We start from the raw sequence: 13,298 nt of genomic DNA, 5'->3' as shown, positions 1-13,298 counted from the left end.
TCATCATTTCCAACCTCTTAAGAGCTTTTCTTACTGCAGCAGACAAGCATGAAGAGCTTTTCTTACCATAGTAATGTAATGAGCACTATATATAGATAGCAAATCAATACTGTAATTTTTCTACTGAAAAGAATCACAAGGCATATAAAGGCTACAGAAACTCAGATGTGTATTTACCTTCAAGTGGTACAAGATGATACCAGTACTGAGAAGATCGTCATCAATGCCAATGAGATGAGGCAGCTCAGAATCTAACACAACACCTATCCCTTCCTTCCTCAGAGCCAAAGTTTGTTCCTATAAAAGACAAAAGTCTATTTATTAGGATGTGCAAGAAATACCCCTCTTCTGTCTCTTTCTAAACCATATTTAATGTAACTTCTTCTGTGTAATATCACACAAAAGGAAGAGCAATTTTTTAGAATTCTTTTGATTTTACATTTTAAACATGACTTCTTTACTTTTATTAAGCATTCTAAGCTTACTGTTGAGGAAATCTGTGAAGGCGTTATTTGAAGGAAACCAGACAAACAGCTGAACTATACCACAGAAAGAACATAATTAAGAATGTAACAAAGTCAAGTTGTCTGAAAGCAAGCTATGTGCTACCGTTCACAATGGTAAGGAGAATTTCAAACTCCACAGCATTCAGTACAGCTAAAGAACAGAAAACTGAAAACCTTCCAGCAGACCTTTCAATAAGCTGAACCTTGCAGAATAAAAACTCCAGACCCCTGACAATTCAGTAAACCTAAGCAGCTGAAATATCATGCAATGGAAGAGAAACGCTGCCAGTAGTAACTAAATGTAAGAAATATTCACAGCACATAATTTCAATTATTCAAAATTCCTTTGGGCCACACTGTACAGACATCTATAGGTTGAAGCACCATTCAGCAGGACTTCAAGTGGGAGATTTCAGCCTTGGATAAAGTAATGTATTGTGTAGTACACAATAGTCTATGCAATAAAAAAAGGTAATTATAGCTTTGAAATCTATTTTAGTATTTAAAAAGTTCAATTTTCAAGTTGAAACAGAATCCTATTGGCTTCTAGGCCTGGAAGATTACAACAATAGAAATTGTGAATGTCTCCACACACACACAATCTTTCAAGACAAATGTGTTTTTTCTGTGTAAAAGGGCTAAGGCCTGACAATCCATGAAGCAGAGGCAATGTCAGCAAGTATTCCTGTGTATTTCAAGGAGCACACTTTTCTCCTGGTGCTAATAGAAATGGAAAATAAGTTTTGTGACAGCTGCATAACTAGTCCTTTTCCATGTCATCAAATGCCTTCTCCAGAGCCAAAAAGACACCACACTGTTTGTAAGAAAAAACAATACATAGATTGCTATATGTATTTTCCCAAATACAGCAACTTGCAAGTCTAAAGAAGAAAGCAGATGTAAAATCTCATTTCCCTGCAGAAAAAAAACATTGTCAATATTGATGCTGTCTAAAAATTTCAAGTATGGATACATCTGGGCAAGATGAGATGATGACACAATATGTAAGATTCTGCAAAACAAAACTGGGAAACACTACTCTGGTCACAGATGAATTAAAAAGTTCTCCAGCATTCAGAAAGAAAAAAATAAGCTGTGATTCATGTACAGCTCAGACATTTACAATGCACCCAGATATTTGTTCCTATTATAGAAGAGTCACATCATAAACCTAAAAAATACAGCTTAATTAATTGCTCAAGTGAAAAAGTAATTTCAGCCAAAAACAGCTATCACATATTAGATATTTACTGAGCAGCATCTACTGTTATACATAATTTATAATGATCCCACATGACAAGGAAGAAGACAAGACCCTGAGGACTGGTGATCAGTTACTGCTAGCACCTTCAGCCCAATGGAATTGATAAAATATTAAAAACTGAATATTTTTTCCACAGCAAAACAAAGCATTTGCCAATGTCCCTGACAGAGGAAAAAATAAACATCCCAGGAGACAAAAAAATTATCACTGGGTGAGAAAAATAGCTCACAAATAATTAAGAATAAAGAAACAATATGATTCTTTATTTTCCAGTCTTTCAATATTCAACATATTCTTATTATAATAAGAAATTAATCATGTATAATTGTGACTTAAAACAGATGGATTGCTTTTTTATTCAGATCTAAAATTAAAGAACACAAATTAATTGAGTTTCTAGAGTTGCATTTTGTACACGACTACCGTTCACAAGGAGAATGCATCCTGTTAATGGAAATTTTATAAGAAATGCAGCAGATAGTAACTGTGATTAACTATAATATTTTTTAACTTAAAACGGGCTGTAAATAGCCTCTTATCTTCAGATACAATTTACTAAAACAACCTGAATCTTAATCAGATACCTGATTAAGGTACTAGGTTTAAGTTTAATTTCATCACTAGGTTCAAGTTTAATTCCAAATTCAAAAGCTTCTGCAAAGATGCCTCCAAAAGCCAAACTGTGCACTTCTGCCCCAAAATGAAATCACAGAAACATCACCAACAATAAATCTTTATTACTCTGTTCTCTAACAGTGAGAGAAGGAAAAGAAAAAGAGCCAAAATAAGTAGTCAAACTGTCCCTTTCATCCTCGACAGCATAGGAATAATGTTTTTGAAGAAGGACAGACCTCTTTTGAAATAAATTGAAGGTCTGTAAGCTGTTACGGGGCAGAGAAATTATTAGGTTTAATCCACTATTTGATTCACTTCCATTTGTGCTACATAATCTTAAGTGATGAATCCATAACTCAAATTACAAGAGCATGAAAGGTCACTGTCCCTATTAAAAATTACTAATTCAGAAAATTTATGAAAATCTCAAGATGCAGTTGAAAAAAGCTGAATATACCCACATGCTTCTTAGCTTGAACTATCCTTGAATAGAAAAGTATACACATACTCCCTCAGTATTTAAGATGTGTTCACAAGCTGGGGAATATAAAGCAAGCCGAGTTATTTTCCACAAAGGAGCACTTTGGTTGGTACAAGTGACCACTGTGATAGGAGCAGAAAAAGTTTTTTCTTCTTTGGCAGCTATTAGATCAAATGGACTCACTTGAAGAGTAGAAACTCAGAAAGTAACTCTGAGACAGAATACAAAAAACTACATATTTAAGTCAAAGTTAAAATAAAGGGATTATATAGTATATTTAAATTCTCATCTTTTTGAATTCAGCTCTGACTCAGCTATCAGAACTAGACTGATACGGTAAATTCATTTACATTTATATGAAAGATATAAAAGCTTTTGTGAAAACTCATTTCTTCTGTACTGATGTAGTAAGTTTATTGTATTAACTGACACAGTGGCACCACTAAACTGAGATATGATCTGCTAGTTTAAGAACAAATCTGTGACTGAAGTACTCACTTGAGCTGAAAAGTTCATCATCATCATATACAACTACCCATTATCAAGACCACTACTGTGACACACAGGATGTCTTTAAATGGATCTCTTTGAATGTACACACAAAAATAGAAACACACAACTTTACTTTTTTTGGCCAACAAGATACTGAATTAAATTAAAAAGGAAAGTAAGTCCAGAAGGCATTTCTAACATTCCTTTACCAATCTAATAGTAGAGAAGAATATTATGCTGCTATTGTCCCAGCACATATTAAAGACTACATGTAATTAGTGCACTGCAGTGAACAGTACCTCTCAGGGGAGTTCAATTTTTGTCAAACTTTCCAATGCAAAAATGCAATTCCTTTATTTAAATATTGAACAGATAGCTGCTGGTACACAGTCCTGAGAATACACTGTACAGACTTGCAGTAAAACATGACTGCATATTTTACTTGCAGTAAAACATGACAATTTACTTAGCCAGTATGATGTTCATATTTCTACATTTAAATTATGAAGAAAACCCACATAATACCAAATTTAAAAATTATGTACAAAAACATGCAATGACAAAAGTCTTGGCATTAATATTTAACCAGACTATGTATGAGAAAATTCTTACGCTAACAAGTACTTTGGGTGCATTTGATTTTATTGAAAATATGCTATTATATCCCAAGTTCACAAAAATGTCTGACCATACTCAATGGCCTGGCACTAACATTGAGTCCTCTATAAAATGTATAGATGTAAACTGTACACAAGTGCAGTTCTTAATTGGTCTTCCTCCAGTTATGTATTCAATTCACTTTGCATTTCCTTTAAGTCACTGGAAACAAATGTTTCATACTTACAAGTAAAAATATTCCAGTGTTCAGAATGCAGATGCTCCTGAAAAAATTTATTTCCAAACCCAGCAGATACATATTAAAGAGACTATGCAAACAGAGAGAGGAAATAGGGTGAAGCAGCCTCAGCTGCCATAATCAGCATGAGTGAAAATTCAAAACTTCTCTCACTGAAGTCAGAAATTGATATATTCACCATTAGAGGACTATAGAAGATTAGGTGACTTAAAATCACAGTTCCATTGCAGAGGTTCTGGACAAACACAGGAAGCTGACGGCAGTACTGCTGGATTACAGCAAAGAATATATGGCAATATAGACAAACCCACTTCAAACCCAGTTCAGATATGTGCTCTAAGAGGGCTACACTGTTTGAGTTTCCAGAGTTAAACTTTCCACAGAGAAAACGAGATAAAAGTGTGGGCAGGACTGTGGTGAATGTGCAAAAAACCCAAGGGGGGAAATTCCCAAACAAGCGGTGCTCACTTGATGTTTCTTATATGAGGAAGTAGAAAAGAAAATTGATTGTCAGGAGTTCCAAACAAAGAGCAACCCCTTGTTCTTAAATACAAGGACACTGCAGACACCAATAATTTACATGGCTGCAAGAAATTACCTGGAAAAAAGATGATAAAAGGAAAAGAGGTGCTTATGGACAAAGACACAGGGTATCCATTGCTTGGGTTCCCTAACTTCAAGAATCACAGACACAGAAAGCATGTGGTGTTTTCTGGAGAAGGATTGCTATCTGCTTGCCCTGTTTTATACTCTAAAATTGAGTGCAGCTGAATAAACCATAACTCACCTACATGGAGCTTATTCCCATCATTTGGGTGGTATAGTCCTAATGCAGGCTTTGAATGGATTCAAAATTGCAGGATATAAGAGGAATATACTGCAGACAGACTTCTGTTTCTGTTTACATAATATAAATTATTAGAATAATTCTAGATATAATTCTTCTCAAAATGCTACATAAACAGAATGACTGCTCCTGTGAATTTTCAACTGCATTGCATGGTAATTATTATATTTATAAATGTGACAGACAACTACTGAAGTTGCATTCACAGTATTAAGAGGCAAGTGGAGAAAAAAATTAGTAAAGCTGCCATTAAGCCCCAAAAAACACAAGAAAGCTGATTTGATTGGTTCTGTAATTAAAGGAAAACCTGAAGAATTTTACCTCTGCCTGAAATGCCAGCAACATTTTTCCAACATGAGGAGAAACAACTGAAAAGTGACCTCCTGTGTCACAAGTGCTGTGCCCAAACACTGTAACAAGTAATTTTATAGATTACATTCAGTCTCTCATCCATTATATAATGCAAAATTATTGCAAATATTTGGTCTTGGTAATAGCCAGTTTATACTTGAGCACTTTTCATCACTATTGACATTCAGCTGAAATAATAATTTTCCTTCTCCAGCCTTTATTCATTGATACTGGCAGCAGTGGTATCTATTCTCTATACTGTGGTTATGCTATGCCAAACTCCAACCATTTCCCCCCAGGAGATGACCAAGCTCACCATATCCCAGGGTTTAGCACGCCCCTTCTCAAGGTCATCTTCTTTGCTGACTTCCATGGTGTGTTCCCAGTGTGTATAGAATTTTGCCAGCACCAGGTACACCCCTCTTTTCCACTCTCTGCACATAATATCTATCTGATCCTTCCAGATTCATGAGTCTTTCATGCAGATGTAGCATCTCATGACAGTAAAGTCTCATGACATCCTCCTCCTCTTCCACAGTGTATTAAGTCCTTTGAATTGCAAACTATTTACCATGAACAACTCTCCTGTTATCTTTAGACTCACTCAATCCTGTCTCAGATGCTCTTCTAGAAAAATTACCTTTAATACCAGCAAACTTCACCAGTTAATACATTTAAAGAAACCATAAAACATGATTAAGCCTAAAAATGTGCACCAGGACCACCTCCCAAAAACCCCTACAACTTCTCTCCCCTCCCAGTACCACTGCTTCCATCACATCCTCGGTATAAGCTTTTTTATTATATTTAAATCCTTACTTCCACACTACATAAATAAGGAAATAGTTTCCTATACATCCCAGGGTCAAATGCTCCATCAACATCCACCAACATGAGAACCAGTCCCCCACTGTTTCTAGCAGGGATCACTGTTAAATAGAACTAGCTCCAGCACACACTGAGCAGACAAACCAGGATCAGACAGCTCAAGAAAAAAATCAAAGATGACAGACAACATGACAATTATTCATTACATAGGAAACTACTATTGTAAACCGAAGAGATTTACAGAGAGTTATGACTATGATTTTGAAAGACATGGCAGGAAAAAAAAAAAAAAAAACACCATTTCAAAGAAGTCTTCTCAAGAAAAGCAAATTAAACTTTCCTTACTAGTCCAGCAAATATAAGTTGTTCAGAAGGCAGTATCAGACAAGTTTTAGAGCCCTTCCACAATTCACTTCAGCATAACAAACGTAGAGTCAGAGCAACAGTTCTGAATTTAACTTTAAATACTCATTTCCACAGGGAAATAATTAGCAAATTATTTTCCATTCATTTTATTTTGAGAATAGAGTTTATAATTACTTTTCTGGAAATTGATGAAGGTGTGATCACCTTACCTTCTTTCCCAGACATTATGTGCTAGGTATTGCAAGGTCAGTTAAAGAAAATACAAGCTATCACTTATGTGATGCTTTTAATGCAAATTAAAGGCCTATTAAAAGGTCAAAAATCATAAAAAATATATTCCATTTGATCTCAAGGCAAACATTTGAGGATATTACAAAAAGACAGGATAGAGTGCCCTTTAAAAACTATCAGTTTGATTTTGTGTACCCAAAGCATAAAATAATTGGTGCGTTAAGCTGGCACAAATAGCATTAGCAACTGGTGTCCATCATACAGTGACTAGGATTTTTGATACTATTCTTTTGTAAAGCAGGTAAACTCAGCTGGGGAAACTGAACTTTTCTTATGAAAACATCTTCCCTTTATTCTAATTCCAGTAAAATAGATCTCATCTAAAAAATATACTCCAATTCTATCATTAATATTATACAAGATCAGCATATAAAAATACAGATATAAAAACTGTATAATTATACAAGTCAATGGCTTGAATTGGTCTGAATTCTCTAAATTCAATCATTTCTAGTGAAATGATTGAAAGCCAGAAGATAGACAGGAAATGCCCATGTTTTATATTACCCATCCTTATATTACATGCAATGAAACTACAGTTCATTTCACAATTTTAATAACAAAATGAAAATGAACAAGTCATTCCAACTTGCAATAGCCCAGTACAGTAATTAAACTGCTTTAAAGGACAACATAAGAGGACACCAAAAGCTTCAGCTGTAATTGCAATACAATGACCTCAATTTCAATCATACACAATAATGAATCACACATACAGATGCCAAACAAGATCACAGCACTCCTTAAAAAGGTAGGTTGAAAAAGAGGATAGACACAAAAGAAGGGGAAAGGACAAGATGACAAGAGTAGAAATCCAGAAATATAGTCACGGGAAACAGGTACCATATGGATCAAAGGGAAATGTCCTTTAAAAATAAATTAAATAAAAGCAATCTATATAGACATATCTATAATCTGGCATCGGTCCCTCATATCAAGGGCAAAAGAATTATCATATCTCCTAAAAAACAAGAATACTGAAATCCTATTTCATAGCCAAGACAGACATCCCAAATATTGACTGAAGGGTAAAGTTCCCGTCACTTTTTTTGGTATGTTCAGCAAAAAGTGAATTGAAAAATTCAGAAAGGAGGAATCTCTTGCACTGTACTATGTAATCTAGACTACAATACATTATGGCATTCTTGGCAGATTGCAGTTGCTGCCACATTTGAGTATTTTTAAAAATTATGGCCCATTGAGTCAATGAAAGGGAATTAGCACATCTTTGCCAACTACTAACAAAAAATAAAGTTTCCTTCAAAGATGCAAACCTGCTGTCCTTTTAGGGGAAAAATGCAAAGCAATCTACTCAAATCTCAAGAAGGAACCACTGACAATTGCATTTTGCTAACTGATCTGAACCTTAACTTAGATAGCCTTTTTTGCATTCTGACAAAAACCTTCAGGAAAATACTTTTTGTTAGCTAATATAAAACATTAACAGAGGAAGTAGTGTTCTCCAAAGGAGGTACGGCATTTGTTGTATTTGCATACTGTAAGAAATGAGGCAAGTTTTATTTCTTCAGTGGATAAGCTTTATGTTATTTTTAAAACCTTACTGAGATTTCAAAACGTGAGTGTGCAAATGTGTGTATCATGGCAGCCTTGTCTCTCACCTGAATTCTCAATGACTCCTGACAGGTACTACTGCACCTCAAAACTATAGATCTACTGGAGGCGATTCATTCCACTCTGTAAATGACTTCAAAATAAAGGATTAATGGACTGATATGGTGTAAAATAGAACACTTTTTAACGACTTATAATGATTGGCAAGTGAATAGCAACAGCTGTAACAGATGGAGAACAAATCCTCTCTTTCATTCCTAAGCCTTTGAGGCATACAGTACACCAAGTTTCATAATTTCAGAAGTTAAAGAAGAGCTCACAATGGGTCTAAATCTAACCATTTGAACAAAAAGCACACTAGATGTTTGAAATATTAATTTAAATGCTTCATTATCATAAACTACCAGGAGCACATGAAAAATCTCTTTCAAAAATGCTGCCAAAAAGGACTATGTGACACAGAAGTAACCTTGAATTTAACATGTACAATACATCCTTTCCTAATGAAAGCAAGGTAAGAGGTGTATTAAGACCAACAAGATCACTGGTAAACAAAAGCTACTTGTTGAAACCAGGACAAACTTTGATATTGCTTTACCAAAAGCAATCTATGGCATTTAACATTTAAATATGTTATTTTATTAATAGAGAAAACCTTTAGATTTACTGTGTAAAGTAGCTTATACTTAGACAAAACTACAGAGATTTAAACATAAAACCAAATATAACCAAATTCTCTCCCAGGCATATTTCAATTAAGAGTATTAATGACTGTTTAAATTCAGTTAATCGATTTAGGTCTTAAGAGACTAGCAACCTGAAAGGAAAATGGCCAAAAGGAAATTCCTCAGGAGGAAACACTCTCAAATTTCTCTGGGTTAGGGATACAGTAAGATACAATTTCCATGGGTTAACAGAAACTTAACCTTAAAATTCTCCTTTGCCTTTTTGTTATGTTCCCTGTATATGACTGTAACTCTGGAACCCATCAAGGTAAATCAGACCATGGCCTGCTTCCTTCCACAAGTTCATGTTGGGTTTTGCAGCCATCTCTCCACTGATTGAAACCAGAGAAAGAAATAATAAAAGACAACAAGGCGATCACGTAATTAAAGACTGTTAACAGAGACAAATGGCAGGCAGACTACTGTAAACCAGCTGGGCACTTCAAACATCTACATTTCAGCTGCTCAGAAGCATGACTTCACACTTACCACATTATCAGCTGCACTTCTCAATGGAAAAAGCTTTCCTTGCAAAGCTGAGATATGCAACCAAAACTGAAACTATATGCTTCTTTTCTTTCACACAGATAATTCTTGGTTATGTGATGGTCTGCCTGAGTACAAGATTTACTGTTTTCCCCAAAATTCAGAGAATCCCTGCAGCACATAACTAGCAAATTAACAAATTCTGCAGATCAATTGGCATATCAATATTTCAAAGGCTGGTTTTCTCAGTTCTCATCAAAAAGCTGTCACCACAGAAGCTGCAGAAGCACAAATGACAGGCAGATCCCACTGGGGGAAAAAAAACACCAAACAGAAAAACCACACAAACAAAACACAAACAAGCAAACAAATAAACCAAAAAAAAAAGCAAACAACCCAGACAACTATGGACATGTCATCCCTTCATGCAAAACATAATGCACAATCGGGTATCCTGACTGTTTTGTTTTAAGTTTTTGCATAGCTTATCTTGTTCCTTAGAGCAACCAAACTTTGCATGATGCCTGGAAGATGAGATTTTGAATTGTTTCCCTTAACCAGAAATTTTTCTTGCAAACATCTCCACAATCAACCAAAAAAAAAAACAAGACATAAATCATCACTTTTCAGAAGATTCAAATATGTTCTTTTCATGAGTCACATCAGTAGCTTTTTTGGCCTGCTATCATAGAATCATAGAAGCATTAGGGTTGAAAGGGACCCTCACAGGACACCTTCAACTAGATCAGGTTGCTCAGAGTTCCATCCACCACCTTGTCAAATCCTTGTGCTGACCATGCCTTTATCTAGTCAAAAGTATAAGTCTGATACTGTAACCTGAGCTCAGGAATGCAAATGAAGGAGGATGCTAAGAAGCTTCCAAGGGCAGGTAATAAATCAATTTCACTCCTTATAGCATCAAACTGCTTCTTCAGATAATCAAAGGTCTGAGCACCTTTGGATTGCTACAAAGAAGTTGAAACACCATTCTTGATGTTTTGAAATATAACCCATCTCAGATTTGTTTCCTTATGCTCTGTGAACACAGCAACAAAATAAGAACAACAAGGGGCAATGAAAAACAGCTGAAAATAAAAATAAACTTGCAACCTTTGACAGTCAAGGGTTTAGAGCAGTGTCTGTTCAGGAAGATACTTTTTAATAGACATGTACCATAGAGAAAAATCTGATAATTGAATTAAACAGATTCAGAACAAATCCTTCAGCCACAGTTTGCCTAGATGTTGCAAATAGGACTTTGAAAGAAATTAAATGTGAGTATTTAACAAGAAGTTCTACAGAAGTTGACATTTTGATGATGATTAAGTCCTTGTCTGGTCTGTTGTGGATTGATTAGTTTTCTAATTATGCTTTCTGTATTTGCATAAGGGCAAAAACTCCAGACATAGAAATTATATTCACGGATGAACTATTACTAGGCCAGAAGCTGCCTGAAACCACAAGTCTTTTACTGAAAACATTCCTGCAAAACAATGAGACTTCTTTCACAGAGGAGGAAGTTGTGCTTGGGAAAAGAAAAAAGCAAGTGGCCCACAGAATTGTGTCTAAACCCTGTATTTTAAGATATTGATACAGCCAAATCCACTTCAAATGGGAATTAGACACCTAAAATATATTCAAGCACTAACTGATACTTCAGCACCTAAAACAGGGATAACCTGAAACACTAGCCCATTACCCTCCAACAAATAAAACTGAATCTGCACTCTCTTTAACAAGACTCTTATTGAGTGAGACAATCACAGCTGACAATATATTTTTATGTCCTTCTGGGAAGACTGTAGTGGAAAGAGAAGGATATTAAGTTACATTAGATTGTCAGGGTTCAGTATACTCTATACTATATCTCAGTAACATTTTCATACTCAGAGGGAAAAATATGTAAGTGTACCAGAAGAAAAAAATCCTACATCATAAAGTAATCTTTCTATGGACCAACTGGGAAAACCTACAAGAGTCAGAAGAAATATCTGGAAACAACAGAGATATGTTCAGAGTGTCACAAAATGTGGAATGTATAAAATTTTCATAAGAAAGCATGTCCTTTAATGTTAAATCTTTGTTACACTTTCAAGCCTAATCAACAAGAAGGGAGATTCCACCCATAAATCAGAGCAGCACACAAGCTCTAAGTGATGTCCAGGTGTTAGAAAAACAAAGTTCTCATTGGTAAAATTGTCTAGTTACAGTTTAGGGCTGGACATGCTTCAGTGATCTCAGACCTAGGAGGAAGTTAACAAACCTTGGGAAGAGGAATGTACCACTTATAGTGGGCCCAGAGAATGCAAAATTTATGGGTCACAAGGACATATGGCAGAAATTCCAAGATAAGAAAGAAACTAATAAACCAACTCACCAATTGTGCTGAAATCAGCTTCGACTGGGTAAAATGTTATTTCGGCAGGGGCAGATCACAATCACCAACCCTAGAAATCCACAGACCCAAAAGAAGAGAAAGCCTGAGCATACAGACTAATTCACATGGGAAGTGAGAGAATCATTAACCAGAAGAGGGAATACCAATTAATAGGAGAACTAGGTGACTTGTAGCCAATGTACACTAATTCCTTTGTTTGTTAAAATGTATAAATAAATAGCAACAAGTTCTGACAGCTGGTGTGTTTGATTTGTGGAATACCACCAGGCACCCAGGGTTGTTCAACTCTGAAATAAATGTTCACTCTCTAGTGTGTAATTACTGGTTTGTTGCACACCAGGTAACGCATCTGATTTTTGTGGACAAGAGCTTTTCATGCTTGCATTGAGGGCTTAAACTACCAAAGGCTGAAGAGATAGAACAGACCCAGTCCTTATTTTTGAATGCTGCATTGCCATCAGAAGATAGACATTTCATCAGTAGTTTTCTAGACAACTAGCATATACATAGTAACCTCCCAATATAAGAAAATACTGGAAATGGATGTCAAGAAACAGTAGAAATGCCAGCATTAGGGAAGTTATTGATAAGAAGGTTGAAAATGGAAAAAGATTTCTCTATGCTAAGAGAGGAGGGGATATGGAACACACCATCAGTGGAGGTGTATGCTTTATAACTTGTGCACATGCCAAAGACACGTTTGGGACTATCCTGGGACTTCAATAAAACATTTTTGAAAATTAAAAATAATGTTCTTCCTTTATAGGCAATAAATTATTTATATAGCCATCAATTACGAAAAGGGATATTGATTTACTTGTGCATATAGATGTTGGGTAAGGCACAAACTCTTACTGTGTCTTCTCCTTCTAGATAATGGAAGAAAGAATTAATACTATACTATTGGCTGTACTGGTTTCAGTGCATTTAAAACAAGAAGTTTAGTAGAGGTATGACACTTCATTCTTCTGAGACGAAGAAACTTCTACTATCCAATACTACAAAGGAAACCACCACTGCAGAAGCTTCCTAAGCAGTTTCCCCCCATTTCCCAGAGCATTAGATTGTAGCACCCTCATCAAGCAAGAGATGCCAATTAAAAAGTCTGCAAAAAGCAAGATCAGAAAACTGCAGTTTTGTTGTAAACAGCTTACTGTGAAAATGCAGGTGCTCCTGCAGCAGCCCAGAGAGGCATCAATAGCTCTCTGCAATGAACACCA

At 35.5% G+C, this 13,298-nt stretch overlaps 1 protein-coding gene across 11 annotated transcripts in view; it reads right to left on the bottom strand.

The window, feature by feature from the left end:
• The window catches only part of KIF16B (kinesin family member 16B), a 141,018-nt gene that overhangs the window by 80,100 nt on the left and 47,620 nt on the right, over positions 1 to 13,298 (bottom strand). For all 11 annotated transcript variants that reach the window (XR_008430087.1, XR_008430089.1, XR_008430088.1 and 8 more), the window contains exon 13: positions 178 to 297. Coding sequence is in view for 4 of the 11 variants with exons in the window: in XM_053938744.1 (XP_053794719.1) it covers positions 178 to 297 (120 nt within the window). In the remaining 7 variants the exon portion in view is untranslated. The remainder of the gene's footprint in view (positions 1 to 177; positions 298 to 13,298) is intronic.

This window comes from Vidua chalybeata, chromosome 3, assembly GCF_026979565.1.
Source record: "Vidua chalybeata isolate OUT-0048 chromosome 3, bVidCha1 merged haplotype, whole genome shotgun sequence".
NCBI classification, from domain to species: Eukaryota; Metazoa; Chordata; class Aves; order Passeriformes; family Viduidae; genus Vidua; species Vidua chalybeata.
The sequence above is the reverse complement of the archived record's forward strand: the minus strand, read 5'-3'. Positions and strand labels throughout refer to the sequence as shown.